General features: G+C 41.0%; 1 protein-coding gene across 1 annotated transcript in view; it reads left to right on the top strand.

Annotated features, from left to right (window-relative positions):
• Nucleotides 1-2739: 2739 nt before the first annotated feature.
• Nucleotides 2740-19218, top strand: part of CLSTN2 (calsyntenin 2) — a gene marked incomplete at both ends in the record, with an annotated part of 393604 nt that continues 377125 nt past the window's right edge. Inside the window, 2 exon segments of the mRNA XM_082320829.1 lie at nt 2740-2764; nt 2767-2952. Of these exon segments, the coding sequence (XP_082176955.1) occupies nt 2740-2764; nt 2767-2952 (211 nt within the window).

Below are 19218 nucleotides of genomic sequence, written 5' to 3'. Positions count from 1 at the left end.
CTGGCAAAAATTATTTTCTCTGTGCATAGTTCTCTGGTATGCCAAGTTACTTTACTGCTGATTTTCCCTAATTTTTCTTTATGCCTGTTCCATTCCACCTCATAGTAGAGATTACAGGAAAGCAGATTCCATAAATAATTAGATGAGAAAACAAAAAGAGCATTAGAAGTTTGTCCCAAACAAAGTAACTTGAAAATTTTTTTGTCAGGATGAAGTGAAACAGTAAATGTGTGTCTCCAGCCTCCTTCTTTAGCAGATGAAGTGTTACACCTTAGGTTTGGAAAAGGGCTTGGGTTCTTGTCTCTGTGTCTCATCACACTTTTTCTGTGTGTGTGGTCAGAAGAAGGAGGAGGGAATCTTGCATTCCATCTACTCAAAGTGATTTGCTCAATGAATCATGCTTCTAGCAATAGGGAAAGATCATGAAAAGGAATAATGGTAAAGACACAAACCCAAATGATTTTACCCAATGACTGTGATGTCTTCTGTGTAAGTGTTACATGGGGTTATGTAGGATGGACCCTAGTCTTGCTCTTTGGCACCCAGTATTCAACTAACACTCCTACCATTTCATTAGAGCAGCCTGAGCTTGCTCTCTGTCAGAATGACAACCCTCACAAAGTCAAGTGATTAACAAGCTGTATTGCGTTTGCGTGGCAAGGTTTTGGTAGCTGGGGAGCTATAGGGGTGGCCTCTGTGAGAAGCTGCTAGAAGCTTCCCCCATGTCCGATAGAGCCAATGCCAGCTGGCTCCAAGATGGACCCGCTGCTGGCCAAGGCCGAGCCAATCAGCCACAGTGGTAGTGCCTCTGGGATAACATAGTTAAGAAGGGGGGAAACAAACTGTGCAACAACAGCAACTGCAGCTGGAGAGAGGAGGGAGAATATGTGAGAGGAACAACTCTGCAAACACCAAGGTCAGTGAAGAAGGAGGGGGAGGAGGTGCTCCAGGTGCAGGAGCAAAGATTCCCCTGCAGCCACTGGTGAAGACCATGGTGAGGCAGGCTGTCCCCTGCAGCCCATGGAGGTCCACAGTGGGGCAGATAGCCACCCGCAGCCCGTGGAGGACCGCATGCCGGAGCAGAGGGATGTGCCCAAAGGAGGCTGTGACCCTGTGGGAAGCCCACGCTGGAGCAGGTTTGCTGGCAGGACTTGTGACCCCACGGGGCACCCACGCTGGAGCAGTCTGTTCCTGCAGGACCGCAGCCCATGGAAGGGACCCATGCTGGAGCAGTTTGTGAACTTCAGCCTGTGGAAAGGACCCACATTGGAGAAGTTTGTGGAGGAGTGTCTCCCATGGGAGGGACCCCATGCTGGAGCAGGAGAAGAGTGTGAGGAGTCCTCCCCCTGAAGAGGAAGGAACAGCAGAGGCGATGTGGGATGAACTGACTGCAACCCCCATTCCCCATCCCACTGCGCTGCTGTGGGGAAGGAGGTAGAGAAAATCAAGAGTGAAGTTGAGCCCTAGAAGAAGGGAGAGTGGGAAGAAGGTGTTTCAAGATTTGGTTTTATTTCTCATTACCCTACTCTGATTTGGTTGGCAATAAATTAAGCTAATTTCCCCAAGTTGAGCCTGTTTGCCTGTGATGGTAATTGGTGAGTGATCTCTCCCTGCCCTTATCTTGACCCACAAGTTTTTCATTATATTTTCCCTTCCCTGTCCAGCTGAGGAGGGGGAGTGATAGAGTGGCTCTGGTGGGCACCTGGCATCCAGCCAGGGTCAACCCACCACACAAACATGTGTTAGAGTTGTGATTCTGTTGTGAGTACTTGCTTTCCAGTGTTAGGTGGCTTTGAGCAATTTATGGGACAGAGCACAAATACGACAACAGCTGAAGCATAGAGGGGACTTTGCAGGGCATAAGCTACCCTGTGATAATTCCTTGTAGCTCTCACAGCTTGCATGTAGCTAATGTCTTACGGCTGGTATAGTTTATATTCTGATAGTGAGTGTCCTCATGTTTGCTGGTGCTTTCCTTGCAGAATATCTCAGGTGTCTGCAGTCCTGAACACAAGTCTCACCTGGGCATAATTTCTGAGACTCCACCACACAGCTTTCCTTGCCTTCACAGCCCGATCCCATGTCACTCCTGCACCGCTCCAAGCCTCACCAGTGCAGTCGCCATCTCTAAGGTTTGAAGCCTTGTCCGTTCCTTGTTCACGTCTCCACTTTACCAAAACCTTTGCAATTTTTCCTCTTCCTCCAACAAAATCATTTCATGTTCTCTTCCCTCTCTTCGCACCTCAGGTTTCCAAGGTCCCCTATTTCTCCTCCAAATTTACTGAACTGTTACTTTGTCTTCTCTGGCCTGTTCCTTTCTTCCAGCCACCACCTCTGCGTCTTCCTGCCCTGGTGCCCTTTGCATCCTTCACCAAACCTGCGTTTTCTTCCCCTCCGTCCCACCGCTCTCACTGCCTCCCGTTCTCCACGTCCCATAACCTCCCCCCGGCCCACTGTGACCCCTCCGGGTTGCCAGCTCGCCCGCCCCGACCCCGCCGGGGGTGCTCACCCCACGCAGGATCCCGCCCGCGGGGGGAAGACGACACCTGCGCGAGCAGGTGCGCGGGGCTGCCCCGCCCCGCTCTCCTCACAGCCGGGCCCGGCGGCGGCGCTGCCCCCTCGGCAGAGCCCGGAGCCCCCCCGCCCCCGCTCATGAATATTCAGGCCTCCCCTCCCCGTGACGTCGCCGCGGTCCCGGGGCGGGAGCCGGAGCCGCCCCGGTGCTGGCAGTGAGGGCGAATGACGGAGCGGCGGCAGCCTGCGCCCGCCCGCCTCGCCTCGCCCCGCAGACAGCCGCCGCCGCCGGGAGCTGCCGCGCAGGGCGGCGTGTCGCGCGCGGAGGGCCGGCGCCGCGGCGGGGATGCGGCGGCGCTTCTGCTGCTGGGGGCCGGCGGCGCTGCTGCTGCTGCTGCTGCTGCTGGGGCCGGGCAGCCCGCTCGCCGCCAAAGGCAGGTAGCGCGGGCGGCGGCCCCGGGGCGGGCGGGAGCGGCGGGGCGGGGGTGCGGGTGCCGCTGTCCGCCAGCCCGCGGACGGCGCCCAAGTAGTTGGGCGGCTGGGCGGCGGGGGTGGCCGCGGAGCCCGAGCCCGCGGCGGGGGGGAGCGGGGCCGGGTCGCCGCTCTGCTGCGGGGTCTGAGCGGGGCCGGTCGGCGCGGTCACCCCGCGGCGCGCCCCTCCCCGGAGAGGCAGAAAGTTTGCGGGGGCGGGGGGCTGCGCGGGGCTGGCGGCTGCGCCCGGGCGCCTCCTCGGCGGGCGGCCGCGGGTCAGCGGCTTCCCCGGGTCAGCGGCTTCCCCGCAACTCGTTGCCCGCTACTTTTTCGGGCGTGCCCGTCGGCGACGGAGGGGAGGGGGAGGCTGGAAGCGGCCGAGCTGAGCGGGAGGTGCCGCTCCCGGCGCGGCCGGTGCCGCGGAACCGCTCTGCGAGCCCGGCGCGGGTGGAAGGCGCGGCTCGGCGGACCGCGCGTAGGCTGGGGTCTCCTGCTTCCCGGTAACGGGTCCGCAAGGGCTGGAAGGAGAAGATGGTGACCGTCATTTCTTCTGGGAGGCCGTGACACCAGGCCATCCCGGGCATCCCCAGCCCGCTGCCTGCTTACCCCGCTGCTTGTAAGGAAGCGCAGGTTGTCGCGGGTGTACGGGAACTTGCTGTTGTGCAGCGCCAGCCCTGCCGGGCTCTGGCGGTCCCTCGGCTCCCGACGCAAGCGTGGCCCCTTCGGAAAGCGTCTGCTCTCGCAGGTGTCGCGGGCTTCTTTCCTTTGGTTGTTTTCCTTTCCCTTGACATTGTGTTTTTGCAGGTGTGGCCTGACTTTCTAGCCCCAAGTTTTAAGAACTTAGTTTTGAGAACTCTATCTCAGTTTATTTTATAATGTTTAAAAGCAGTTCTATTCTTTTTACTTTTATATGAGGGTTTACCTTTTATTTTACTTGTGTGTGAGAGAGAGAGAAGGGAGAGCTTCAGTGTTTGTTTGGGGTTGGTTGGTTTGTTTGTTTTCTTAAAAAAAACCAAACAAACCTGCACGAGTCCTAACTTTGAGGGGAAACTGATGCTTTCCAGCAAACATTGCCTTAACTTTCTTTAGATTAACTTGTATGAATAGCAGAAAGTAACTATAGGAAATGAATTGCTACTTCAGTTACTAACCCAACGTGTACCTTCAGGTCCTGGTGGGATACCGTGTTTTCTGGGCAGATTAACTGTGTGATATAACAAATAGTATGGAACACTTCGATGGAGGGGAATTATTTTCCTCCTGTTTACTTTCTTATGCATTTTAAGGTGATTAGCTCCTTTATATGGATCTTTTCTTTAGACAAGCATGCGATTTTTTAGTTCGAGAGAGATGTATTTTTAAATGCTGCAGGTAGTTCATCAGACAAATCGGAGTTGTTTTCTTGTTGGGTTCTACTTTGTATTTGACCACTGGAGGGCTGCAAAGAGCATTTTTGAAGAACAGTAGCCACAATTCCCAGGATTTAGTGTTTTAAAATAGACATTTTAAGGGTTCTTATATTGATATTTGAGTGCTTTAAGTTTTCACTTGTTATTTTACGTACCTTGTTTCTTAAAATGGGATATCATCAAAGACTATAATGCAGTGTTAATAAAGGAATTAACATTCCTTGACACTGTATACAGTTAACATCTGATATACTTACCTCTGTGGACTCTTGCCTGGCCCCCCCCCCCCCCCCCCCCCCATCAGTACAGAAAGAAAAAATAGGGTTTATTTCAATAAGAACCTGCTGCTGTTTTCTCCTTGCTCTGGATTTTCTATAGGACACATTTTAATTCAAAAGGCATTTTGTGGTTATCTATCTCACACACACAATTGAGAAGCTTGCTACTGTAACCATAAACTTGACTTTTAGCCTGAAGCTGTGTGCTTTTTGGTTGGAGAGGCAGGTAGGATGTAGTGTGTACAAAGCTCCTCTGGTGCTTTAACCATCCTGTTGTAGAGAGTAGCAAAGAGAATCAAAGATAATGATCTAAAATTTCATCCTGTCTCATCTACTTTGCTGTGCTCTGCTGCTCCTCATTTTAAAAACACGCCCACCCTTTCCCCACATGTTTTTGAGGATGGGGAGAAGGATTACAGGAGCAGTCCTGGTTCTCACCATTCACTCGGTAGAAAACAACAACCTCTTTCACAAAAATATCTCTAGGCTGCAAAAATTGTTTATTCTCCATAGAAAGGAAAAAACCCAAGATTCTCTAAAGTTTTCCATAAAAAAAAACCCCCAAATATAAGAGGTAATGCCAGAATGTTTAGTAGGTGGTCAGTTACAGAACTTAATCTGTGCATTAAACATTCATATGCAATTCTTGGCTTTGTTAGCTTTCTAGCAGGTTGTTGACTCTGGGATCTTTATCATAGGTTCCAATAAAATCAACATTTTGGACAGAAAAAATGTTTCTTTAAAGTATTTTCAGACAGCTTTGTTCAATAAGACAGAGAGGCACACTTTCTGGATTATTGGAAATGCATTAATGATGTCTGGAAATTGTGTGGACAGTCTCTCATGGTCTTCAGTTATGTAAAATAGAACATGCTGAAGGGTAAGGTTGTTTTTTTTTTTTTTTTCCCCCAGCACACTCAAAATCCATAGGTGCATGTGGCCACAGGCAGGGAGAAATACTACCTGCAGCATTTCACTTTCTCTTTCTGTCTCTCCACAAATCTATGCATAAGGCTGATCCCTTAAATTATTTATTTTCTTATTCTAGTATTTACTATTAAGCTACTCAGTGAAGTCCTAAAAAGGTTGCCATATCCAAATTCCTTGTGAGACCCAATTAGTCAACCTTTCAAGTTTGACTGCATTTGAACTTCATCATTAACATAAACTTCATTTTAATCTTAATTTTTAAGTACAGCTGAAAGCATCTCAATGATCTGAATAACTAAGAATATTTGATTCCAATTAAATTAATTACATGGGCAAAACTTGAAGTCTTAGTCATTCAGGACATTTCCAAATCAATGGAACATTCAGTCCCACTTGGCAAGTCTATTATGTGAATACATCTGATATGACTATCAGCAGTAGAAAAACAACTCACCCAGGGAGCCCGAGCCAGCATATTCTGTGTGAAAGAAAGCTTAAAGCCTGGGGGGAAGAAATCGAAGGAAAACCTTTGAGAACATGCTAGACAGATCCCAGCGCCTGAATTTTTCTGCATAACACTATGATTACTTGTAAATTTTTTTTTTCCACAGTAAATAATAATGAAATACTTATCCATATCAGTTCAAAGGAGACAGATAAAAAAAAAATAGGAACCTTTTTCTTCTTACCCAAAATAATGAGAAGTAATGTTTGGCACACTGCTTGGGTCAAAGATGGAGGATGAAGCAACCTTGCTTTCTGTTGCTGGTGCTTTCTGTAGCTCACCAAGAAACCTTGGAAAAGACATGTAAATGGTTTCGTATTTCCATTTTCTCATCAATAAATGGAGATAGGAATATTCCTTTTCAGGAATACTCCTTTTTTTTTTTTTTTTTTAAAAAGTGTTTTGATTGAAAAGCAGTTCATGAAAGACTCTTCTGTCTTACAGGATAAAAGATTTGTCTGATTATGAAGTCTGGGTGTCAAGATAATGAAATGATTCAGAGGTCTCGGAAGACAAAAATCAGAGTATTTGATAACTGCTTTAGTGTTCGGGTATTTCAGCATAGAAGACTGACAACTATATTTAAGTTGTCGTTATAAAGCTAGAGAATGTTTGCCAGCTGTAATCATATTGTTACCAATTTTAATTGCATTATTTGGAAGGCTACCAAAACTCGGGAACCTAAGAGCTCCAGAGCATTCAAAGCGTATTTCAATTGTAAGCAAAGTGTGTGCCGCTTAAAGGACACCTTGGAAGGTATGTCTTTTGTCACCAAACATTGAGGGGTATGAGAGCAGTGTGGAGTCATAGTTTCATCGCTTTTTTTCCTTGAAGTGACAGTCCTCAGAATTCAAAGGTAGTATCTGTACCTGGAAAGACCTTCTCATGGCGAAATTACACACTTGAAAGCGGTCTCAGTTTTCTTGCTCTGCCTGTTAAAGATTTGGAGAAGTGTGTGAAAGCTGATTAGAAGCTCTCAGAGGCACTGTCGCCTTGTTTTGATTATTTACCACGTAACTGGAAAAATTTATTGATAATCCAGTACTCCTGTGCATCCGGTAGGCGTTAAAAAAGCAGAGTGCAAATTATTCATTTTATATAGTTATAGCTTGGTGTGTGTTATGAAACAGATGTTATTCCTAGGGCTCTTGAAAATCAAGATTCATGACAATGTTGTTTAATATCTGATAAAAATGTTAGAGAGTAAATTTTATTCATATGCTTTTTGTGTATCAGATTTTTCTATGTCAGATTGACAGGACCTTTTGGGAAAGTAATTTTAGAGGTCCAATTCCCGCTTCAAATATGCTTCCTTTCCTCCCTTTGTACATATATTCCTGGCCTCCTCTTGGTCCTCATTTTGACTTAGTTGCCTCAAAGCGATTTGCTTATGTTTCTTTTGTTTCCAAGAAGGTTGCATTAGAAGGTGGCAAATAGCTTGCCTGACTCCTATAGAGTGTCTGAGTGGTGTGGCTAGCACTTGATTTAGTAGAGAGAGCTTCCCTACTGTGAAATAAGTAATGGGAAAATGAAAGATAAAATGCATTGTTTCTGTAGCAAGCTAATTGCTAGTGTCAAGTGTAGTTCCCTGTTGTCCATAGCCTATTCTTGCAAATATGGCAAATAATCAAGTCCTGATATTCAAAACATGTTTAATGTTACTTAATGTTGGGTAAGTGTAATTTTAAAAGACAAGTTTTAAAACCCAATAGCAGTGAGATTTGGCCTGGCTCAAATTTACTGTTTGTTTGTCTGTGGAGAGGACCATAAACTAAGTGTAGCTCTTCTCAGAGATGTTTTTCTCTTTGGTATCCTTAAAAGAGCAGTCTGAAAATAACAGGTAGGGGATACATACAAAGGGATCTTTGACTTACCTCTGGCTTTCCTAGTGATTGTGCTTAAATGGCAGCTTCTCAGTCTCTCAAATGTCTTATCCCTTTTGATTTATTAAACAAAAATTAACAGGAAAAAAATAATCTTCAAACAAGTTGCAATCAGTTTTAACAGGATATTTTAGAGGATGGTAGCAGAGTTGGAAGATACATTCTTTATTCAAGATTCAGCTGGAGAAAAATCTTTGGTTTTGGATGTTGCACTTCAAGTAGAATCTGGACCAGTTGGAGTTTGTTCCAACAGAGAACAGCAAGATTGCTAAGTCTAGAAAAAGTGACCTGATGCGCTGAAGGAGTTTTGGTTAGCTGAATGAAAAAAAGTTGAGGAAAGTGCAAACTGTTTTCAGGTAGATAAAAAGCTCCTGCAAATCAGAGGAGAAAATCATGTTCTCCATGCTCTCTGTGGGTAGGACAAAAAGTAAAGAGGAACAGGAAAGATTCAGGGCAGACTTTAGGAAAAGCTCCTGTTATGGTATTTTAGTGCCTTTAACTGGAGAGCTGCAAGAATTTTTTGGAATAATATTAGCAAGTATAAGTGGACTAGACCTTTTGATAGGGAGGAGAATGGATGCAATGACCTCCTAATGTCATTCCAAGACCCAAGTTTCAAACTACCCAGAAAACATTGCAACGATTTTTGTAGTGGAGAAAGAAAAGAGTTGGCAGCAACATGGACGTTTTAATAAAATGTTTTATCGCCTGAGATGCTTCTTCAGGCATCTTGTACCATTCCTTGGCCTCTATACAGATGCTGACTGCAGACTAGCAGCCGCTGCAGCTGTCCCTCTTGGGGATATTTCCATGCTCGTTTATGTGTTCTTCTAGATAAGCTCCTTCTGTCCTCAGAAGGTATAGTATTCAACAGCTACGTGAAGTACTATCTCCTCTTCTGCTATTCTCTGGAGTAGCCCACTGAATCACAATCTATCAATAGGTGCTTGACTCAATCATGTAGGCTGTTCACATCTTTGATACCGAACAAGCAAGCAACTTTATTCAGCTAATTGCCAAACCCTTCTCTACGGGAGAGGCTGTAGGGTGTTGTAGATGCTAAACCTTTAGATGGATTCAGCAAATGATTGTACAGCTTCATGAAAGAAAAAAAAAATCCAACATGTGCATAAAATACAAAGGCACAACCCCTTCTTGAGGTAGTCTTATGCAACCTACTGCTGGAGCCTGGGAAACTATCCAGGAGCAGTATTGTATGTGGTTTTTTTTCTTTTTCATAGGTGCTTGCAGTTGGCTGTTGTCAGAGACAGGGATACTAGCTTCAGCTGTCCCTTGCTCTCCTCCAGGGTGACTCTTCCTGTGGTCTTTTCCAGACAGCCCGGTAAATGTGGGGGCTTGTGACTTATGAAATTGGCTTACTTGCTGAAAGCAAATCGTGGTGTTTTGTTATGGGTTTTATACTGAATTTTAAAGAACATCCTAGCTTATTTGAGACTTGGCACACTTTTTTCATTTCCACAAATTCAGGTTTTAAGTGGCACACTGACAAGCCCATAGTAAATGTTATATGGGTACCTTTGATAATTGCAGATGAGATAGAGAGGAGGGTGACTAGGAATCTGGAATCCAAGTCTGTTAAACTTCAGAATCAGAGAACAGGTGAACCTTCTTGAGAAGTTTGAAAAGTGTGAGTCAAAGTAATAAGAGTAAAAAGAGAAGACAGTTTGAAAAGAACTAGAGGTGGGAAAACAAAGCCTGATGTCAAACTTGAGAAAGGCATTTGTTATATCAAAAGAAAATATTCTCTGGCTAAAGTTGAAGTTTGTGGTTTGATCCTGTTAGACTTTTATCTATGAGTTTAAGTATGTTGTGAGTATTTAAAAATAGAGAAGTTGTCATGATTTGGAAAGGGTGTTTGTAAAAATAAGTTAGAAGGAATTTTGCAAGAGACACTTGTGGCGTGATTTGAAGAGCTGTTGTTAAATCTGTCACTGTGCATAGAGGCAGGGTTACTTGTCTGTCACTTGACGATGTAACATATAAAGCACTTTCTGCAGGATCATACACTTCCCCGTACTCCAAGTTACTTCTTGCAGAACAGCATAACAGAATGTCTGGTGTATGATTTATGTAGTGTTCAGAAAATGTGTATACTGAAGCATGCATATATGTGTGCTCTATATTTATTTTAAACAGATTTAATTTTGTATACGTACATATGTGCCTACATACTTAACTGTTGGGGTATAAGAAACGATACAAATCTGAAAGAAAACTTCACAATTTGTTTTGCGTTCCACATCTCATGAGGTTGCAGTGTAAGATTGGAGCGTGCCAAAATCCTTGAACAGGATGCGCAGACTTGCTAAGTATGCTTTGATGCAATTATTTCTTCAGAGTAAACCCTACTGTTCAGAGAAAGAAACTGAGCCTTCATTTCCATGTTGTTTACATCTTCGTGAACTCTGTTCATTTAATACGGCTTCTTCTGAATATGAAACTGTAGAGTGAGAACTTCTGTTTTGTTTTTAGTGTTATATTGATCAGGGTATTTAAACATGCTAACAACTATGCCTAGTTGGAGAGAATTGTGCACATTTGCTGTGGGGCTTTGAGCAGACATCTACAGGATGTCTGTAAAGCTTCAGTGTTTTGTTTTCTTTTATGAACGGCAAATTTACTGTATAGACTAGGTTACCGAGGGGAATTTAAATATTTAAAATGTTTAAGTGTAGATATCTAAAGTGTACTTTAGGAGAGTTGATTCTATATGAATTCCTGTTTTTTGCTCTATGTATTCCAATAAAAATGAATGATGACTGCTTATAGCTGTTGAGTAAGGGAGTGAGTTATTAAGAGTAAGTTGTTAAAACATTATGCATTATAATATGGCATCAAAACTACAAGCAACTTCTTGATAAAATCAGCATAAATGCTCTAGTCAGAAAAATATGGTTATGTATCTAACTGCATCAGTTAATTTGACATTTGTCATTCTCAATAACTGACATATAAAAAAAAAAAGTTCAATGTTTAAAACACATAGAATCTAAATGGGATTCACCACCACCACCCCTGAAATCCTACTTAATGTGGGAGATGGATGATTCTTAAAATCTGTCTTTTAAGAAATTGCTGGGGTTTGTATAACCATCTTTTAAGTTCTGTTGCTTGGTGGTGAAATATCCCTGCTTTTGGCTTTTTGGTATAGGTAGGGTCTATATGAGATGTTCAAGCTTGGCAGCAATGAAACAGACTGAAAAAATGGTTCATTTGTTTTTTGGCCCTTATGGGACTGCGTATCCTCAAGATCATTCAGCTGGAGTCGCAGTTGACTAATATATCATTTAGGACTATTGGACTATGAAAGAGGATTTTGCCTATTATCTAAAAGCATTTTTTGGAATTGGCTATAAGAAGTGTATATGCTGAATTACAATTCATTTTAATGTGACTTCTCTCTGTATTGATTGTAAAGATGGTTCTGCATGGAATTGCAGTTTCCTAGCAGTTAATGCTGTTATTTAGAAGGTTTGGTCTTTGTATGTGAAATCTTGACCCTGGTTAAATCAATGTGAGATTTGCGGTGTATCTCAGTGGAATCAGGGTTTCATCCTTTGTGTGTTTTCGTATAAATGTAAATAGTTCTTTCAAAGCTTTTAATGTTCTTCTGCTAATAATTGCCTTTATCCAAACAGGGGGAATGTTTGATTTAATCTCTTTCACCTTATGGCTTCCTTTGGTATAAGCGCTTTCACTGAGTCAATAGAACAATTCCTGGTGTTTTTTGTTCTTTTCAAAGTGCTTTTCATTCAACTTAAAACTATTAAGTGAAGTGTTGACAAAGATGGCTATCCTACAGATTTAAGTATGGTAATTCTTTACTATGTTGACTTCCAAAATACCTGTAATGAAGCAGTCTGTTTTTCTCTTGTTTCCTTGCTGGCTGTCTTCCATCCCATCCCCATGATTCCTGTCTGTTACTAATTAAATACTGTGAGTATAGTAAAGACAAGCAATGCTGCAGTTTCCCAAGGTTTCAATTGTACTCATTTTGTCAAACTGTTTTTTTGTTGCTGTTTTAAATCGGACTAATCACTTGAAGTTGTGAATCCCAAATATGGATAGTACTTGTCTGCTTTTCTAATAACAATTATTCAGAATTACATTTTATTTACCTTACTGCTACTTCCCTATACATATCTTAGGACAATTAAAATGAAGTGTGACACCTTCAATTTGAAGAAAATTGCCATCAAATGTAAATATTAAGATTGTGTTTTCTGATCAGCATTCATCCATCACTCATTTGCTAGCAGATTAGAGGAGGTAAAATAGGTGAGAAAAATTGGACTCTACTTGTCCTGAGTGATTTCTTCTTGCTTTGTAACTTGAGCAGATTCTCCTCTTGCTGAAATGTGCACGTGCTTATAAATACTACATGTGTGTATGTGTTTATATGTGTGCTGCATGTGTCTCTGACCATTATCAGCTTAAAGGATTTAATGACTTGTAACATTTTTATTGACTTTTAAAACTTTTTTTTTTCCCTTAAAACCCCAGCTTCTGAAGTCAAGAAACTAAGGAAATATAATCTTTTATTCCTTAAAAGATAATAAACCCTACTTGTACTATGAGGGAGAAGTGAAAAGGTAATGCAGGTATATCACAAAAGCTTACAAACACAAATGAAGTAATGAACGTTTCCTGCATAACTTTGTGGGTTGTTTTTTTTCTTACACCTAATTGTTTGAAATGCAATAAAAATCTGACTGCAGCTGGAAAATATCACTCCACCTTGTCTATACTGGGTTGCAAAATTGCAGTAATTGGGTTGAATTTCTAGGTTATAAGCAGAGCTTGCAAAATATGAATTGGTGAAACAAAGTAACCTGTGAGCGCGCTCTCATGTTTTTCTGTGTGATAGATGTTGGTTTCTAAAATCTGTTTTGGAGTTAGTTTCACAAAGGCTACTAGCAGAGATCAATATATGACAGAATGCATTGGCAATAATATTTGAGGTATTTCTGAAGAAACTGTATGGCAAGCATATCTGAAGGGCTTTTTTCTTTTTTTTTTTTTTGAGAGCTGCTTTAAAAATTCCCGAACTACAGTTGAACAGATGGTATTTGCCATTGTTGTCAGTCTTGGGAAGAAAAAATGAACTTTTAAGATCTTAGTTAACAGAATTTTAAATTCATGTTGAGAAATAAAACCTAGAGAGATTTAAATCAGTGTGATTTATGCTAAGCTGTTTTAAAGCCTGCATTATGATATTGGTCTATAAATCTAGCTAAGGTGGATTCATAAACTGTTGATTTGGTGTCATAAATGGAAAAGCACTGGATACTGTAGTTGGCTTCCATCTTTTTCTTCGAAAACAGTGTAAATGGTGTAGATATATAAAACGGAAAGATCAAAGTGCAATTATTTCAATGTTTTGCTGAAGCAAAAGGCACAAGATGAGACACATAGTTCTTGAGATGAAATAATTTGAAGAGTAATATTTCAAGGCTTATTTTGGGAAACTACCCCCTCCCTGCCCCCCACACTCCTCCTTTAACTGTAGTCTTTGTGGGGTCTGTGGACCGCTTCCAATGACTGCAAAAAATAATCAAGAAAAACAAGTCTATTTTCAGTAGGCTTGTATTGCCATTCAGCTGTCCATCTCTAAATTTGTGGAGATCCACAAATCAAAAAGTATTGGACCTGCTTGTGAAGATTAGCAAAAATATCTGGGAGAGAGTATTTTTGGTGGAAACAACATGACCTCAAAAAGTGTCAATCAGTTAGTTGGATATGTGACTGTTTCTAATAAGAAAAGATACTTTGTCCAATATAAATCCCTTCTTTTATAACTTAAATTTAATCTGTCTAGATTTGAATATAAAATAAAAATTCTAACATGATGCAAGTAAGTCAGTAAGTAAATAATGGTCACTTCAAACTAATTTGTGAGTTATAAAGAAATTATTCTCTGCATACTTCCAAATGTTTATAAATTCTTTAAAGTTTAAATAATTGAAGCCTCCTAAACCAATGGGGTCAGAGTTTTGATGCTTTCACTAACAAAGTGGAAAAGTATACCTTTAAAAAGAGGGGATAAAATTTCAGGTGGCATAAGTCAGCAATGCCATTTTAAACCAGCTGAGGCTGTGGTCCTATTAAGGATATGACTGAATATGGACATTTGTTTGTTGTGGGTTTTTTGTGTGTGGTTTGTTTTTTTTAAACTTGTCAGAAGCTTCCATAAAAGGGTTCTGCGAAACTTTTCTCAGTTCTGGACTGAGCATTTGCCAGAAGAGCTCAACAGACAGATCTGGATTTTTTTGGGTGTATATGTATTGGGGAAAAGTGTTGAAAGTCAGTGGCAGTGGTATGTTTTCGTGGACAATGGAAACAATGGCGGGACCTGCTGCTGTTTGCACTTTGCAGGTTTCAGATCCTGTACTTAATGCACGATTACAACACTTGGCTGGTTACATTTGATTAGGAGGTAACATGGGAGGTTCATTAGAACATAGGTGGCAATAAAATGCTTCTTTGTTTTCTTTTTTGTGAAGAACACTTCCCCTCAAACATAAGTACACTCCAGTAGCGGTGACACATTGTGCACCTTTCCTCTATGCAAGGGAGCATCTCATGGCATGTGGAAAGCATGCTGGCTATATGGGCAAGCAGAAAACCGTGGTGTTTGTATGCCTGCAGTCTGTATTAGTGTCTGCAGAACACTTTTCTGCTTCTTGGGGGTGTTAAAACATGTACAATATGTACGCAAGTATTTAGTGAGGAAGAACTGGTGTGATGAAGATAAGCAAGGCAGAATGTCAAGGACAAAAGGTTAAGTTATGCAGTACTCTGAGGAGTGAATTGACTGTGCAACTGAAAGCCTTTATTTGGGAAATGCTTTCATTTGAGATGATCCTGAAAAAGGTAGTTGCATCGTAACTTCATGGGAATATTTACTTTTTTTTTCCAGGGCCAAAATTGCGTTCTACAAAATGAAGACTTCTCTTGTTTCCTAGCCTCAAAGGGTATATATTTCTTAAGTTACAGTGGAATTTACTACGGGATAAATCTTAATGCAGTACTAATTTCTTAAACCCTGCATTTGAATGTGCAGTAAGAGTTAAACCCATGCATAGTTTAGCTTAACCTTCTTTGGAAATATTTGAAACTGAACAATATTAAATGCATTCTGTACAGAATAAGGCTGTGTATGAGGAAGTCTTTCGCAATAGCCATTCCAAATACATCTTATTTTGTACAATAGAGAATGTTTGGTTACAGCAAGATCAACAGAGGGGGGAAAAAACCTTGGTATTTTGATAAGCAGGCATTGGCAATTCAAGTTGTGATGTTCCTAAGGCTTCGGCGCTTCCAGCACTACAAACCCTAACAGACAGAAAGGAGCTGGAAGCCAGGGGCCCTGGTGTTTGTGAGGTCAGTCTCCACAGATTTCAGATTGATGGGAAGACATTGAAATTCTGTAAACTTTTGAGTATCTAGCCTTGACTGTATTTCAAGGAGTAGTTTTCAGTGAGGCCATAAATCCCAAAAATAAATTAGGACAAGCGAATAAGGTGTGTTACGGAAATTTAGTTATATACCACCTTCTGTTTCATTGGAAGCTAATACAACCCAATACGTTTTTGCAAGGCTTACCAGTATTGGCAGGTTAGTGTTTTTAGTGAAAACCTGAGAATAGCTGAGGGGTAAACTGGGACATAGGAGGAAAATCAATATTATTCTATCTTTAAGTTTACCTCTTTCTATTCTAAAATAACTTCTACGAAGTGCTGACTGTAGCATTATTATAAAGGATTTTTGAGATTTTTGAGTTTATCCTTGCAAAATGTTTCTTGGGTATCTTTTTCCAGATCTTGTCTGACCCAGTTCTTTTAGGCTGACTCCACATTAGAGATTTAACTAGTATTCCACAGAAGCAATTACTCTGATATAAATTATGATCATCCCAGAATACACTTTCGACCTTTTAACTTTTCTGCTGCAATGAGTATAATAACTATGTTGAACAAAGAAGGAAATTGAAGGCCAAATTTTGTACAGGGGAGTTGAATCACCTGGGACCTCGAGAACATTGGCTGTAATCTGTGTAAAGGGAGATGTTTGCAATCTTTTCATGTGTATAATGTGCAGCTATCTTCTCAGCTATTGTTGCATGCACACTAGGAGAAATTTAATGATGGGGAGGGGAGGCAAGCAAGAAAATGCACAGTAGGAACTTCTAGAAGAACAGTGCCCGTGGGCTACTACTTGTGAATTATTTTGCCTTGTTCCTGGGTAGCACTAATAGCTGTGCTAGTCCTCCCTCACGTAGGGAGAAAGAGGATAGGAACATGTGGGGCATCATATTTTGCTCTTGCTTCCTTCTCTGCATCCTAAGAGATGTCATTGTAGCTTATAAGTCTCCAAAGGCTATGGAATTTTGAGCCGAAGGACTTTGCAGTTACAGAAAAATTAAGTTCTTCCTGGTTGGCTTGTAATACTTTGGCTGGTTTCATGTTTGTTATTACAAATTAAATCTCAAATCAGTTCTAAATGTAAAATTTAGTAAGAATTTCGAAACTGTGCAATATTTTCCTGATGCATATTATTGTATATAGTAAGTCTATCAAAATTCAGCACCGTGTGATCTGTATGAGATCTGGGAAGTGGGAAGAAAATTAAATAGAACCTGTACCCTTTCACATTCTCAAATATGTTGAGGTTAATGTTTTGTAAGGTAGGGCTTTGCTCCTAACTTAGTGCTTGTTGTTGCAGGAATTTGATCTGAAGTGTGTGGTAGAACAGTTGATACAGCTTGCATTTCCTTAGTCATAAGTCACCTTACATTTGGTTTCCCATAATTAAATGGAACTAATTGCCACGAGCTTTGTATGACCCGTTAGATGGGTAATATGCTTTGTTCTAAACTTTGGAGTGCACGTAGCTAAACTTTGAGGGTGACTTCAGTCCTTCAACTGGAAGGCACTTTGTATGCTTTTCAAGACAGATGTCTTGGAACAACAGTTGGACTTACGCTGGGAGTGTAATGAGTTCCCCTGTAGTCCTCATAAAAACTGGTTGGTCAAATTGCACAAGAGCTCCAGGGTCATGAACTCACACCAGTATTTTCTGTTAAAGATGTGTTTGATGGAGAGTGAATATGATCACTAAGTTGCAGAAAGGAAGTGGAGATGTCATTGTCAGCTTATGTATCCAAATGGTTTCTATGAAGAGTGTGACCCTGAAAATTTGCTGCACTGTTCACTGCAGTGATTTAATTGAAGACACTTTTGCTTCAGGAGAATTTCAATGCAGTAGTTATTTTACAACAAATGGGGAAAAAGTGAGTGCTTGTTTTTCTGGAAGGGGAAAGTATTATTCTGAAGTATACATTTACTTCAGTGGTACATCAACTCACATTGAAATCAATGGATCTTTCTACCAAGTATAGAAGATTTGAATCAGGCCCTGTGTGCAGGCACTTGCTAAGCTGCAAGTTTGCACACAAAAGTTCAGAATGTCAACTAAAATTGTGTTGACCATGTTTCATAGCCTTTGTAGGAAACGATGTTCCACACTTTTTGTGACCTAAAATACAAATATGGTAGGTAGTATGCTTGAAAACCCAACAAACCCTGTGGGATCGTGCTCCCTTTTGTTTGCAGAAATGATCGAGAAGGTTTACCAGTGATAGTTGCAATACTTTGTATCTAGGTATGCATGTGATAAAGTGAAACTTCTATGTGACCAGGAAAACAGCTGACTGCTGCTGGAGATGAACATGTTCTATTAATACTACAGACTTCAGCTGAACAGTAGAGAAATAAAGAATGCTTTTGATGGGATTATTTTAAAGTAGGTTCTCACCAGCTCCAGACTGGTTAACTTTTACAGTTAACTTGATGTTACTTATGAATTGCTGCTTATAGTATGTTTAGCATACAGTTGCATGTGTGATATTTTTGAATATCAGTGGAAATAACATGCAAGGGTAAAATTTGGCTTTGTACACTTACATGTGCCTGTACTTGAAATTCTGCCATGTGTCCCTATGAAAGGTATGAGCCGCAGCCCTAGCAACTGTTATTCTCTGCTTATGTAAGAAGTGTGGAACAGCTAGGAACTCATGGCCCATCTTGTCTTCCTAACATTTATAGCAGGAATTAAATGAGGGTAGTCCATTCTTTCTCTGTATTCAGACTGGGCTTCAATGCGACCAGTATCGATGGTTTTGTTTTTGTCTGGTGTGTGGTTTGTTTGTTTTTGTTTGTGTTTTTTTTTTAATTCAAAGTGGAGATATTGGCTGTGTTCTTACTATACTGAGACTAAAAACTCACATATTCACTTTTCCTGCTATAATTCTTGAACAGTCTTGTGAATTTGGGCTTGATGTTTCAAAAGCATCTAGGTATCAAAATCTTCTCTTTCAAATTGTGGGAATTGTTCCTGAATGTAACTAGGCACCTTTGTAGAACTAGCTCAAATTCCAGTAAAGTTCTCTGTGGTGTGGTGTTTTTTTTTTTGGTGTTTTTTTTTTTTTTTTTAGTTTTTAAGGGTATTAACTTTTGGATCGGATAATACTGCTGAAGTGCTTTATTTGCATAACAAATCACTAGAATGCAGTATTGATTGCTATTCATGAGTACCAACATTCATTCAATAGCTTTGAAAGCTAATTAAAAAGTATAATTGACTTTATTCCTCTTTTCTAGTTAATGTTTCTCTTTCCTGTCAAATTGTGAAGTTGGTTTTTTTGTCTTCAGTTTTTAAAAATAACCTGTCTTCTTTACAGCCAAGAGAATTTTGCAGCCTCTTTGTGAATTGTTCACATGAAAAGTCAGGGTAGGTGGGCTGGAGTCTCCTTGGGCTTGTTTATACCCTCTCTGTAATTCAGGTAAGGATAATGAGATAGTGTTTGCATATTTTGTGGCTTCTTAAGATTAGAGAGTAAAATTTCAGAAAAGTAGAAAAAAACCCAAGAGTTGATTTATTTAAAAATTTTATCTTTACATGAGTCAAGGTTGTAAATCTGTTTACAAATCTTGGCTTGATCAAATGACTACCTGACCAAGTAATGTGGCTGCTAGTGGTGTGTTGGAAAGTGTCTTTGTTGCATTAGTTTTAGACATGCTTTAGTTTAGCAAATATATTGTAATATGCAGGAAAAGAAGACAAAAATGATTATATTGTCCCTGGTTTAAGAAGTCTTTGAGATGAATATTTGATGTACTAGAAAGTATTGCTTTCTACTTGTCCTG

The sequence above is a fragment of the Platalea leucorodia genome, assembly GCF_965183815.1.
Source record: "Platalea leucorodia genome assembly, chromosome: 8".
NCBI lineage: Eukaryota > Metazoa > Chordata > Aves > Pelecaniformes > Threskiornithidae > Platalea > Platalea leucorodia.
This window is presented reverse-complemented; position numbering and strand designations above follow the sequence as displayed.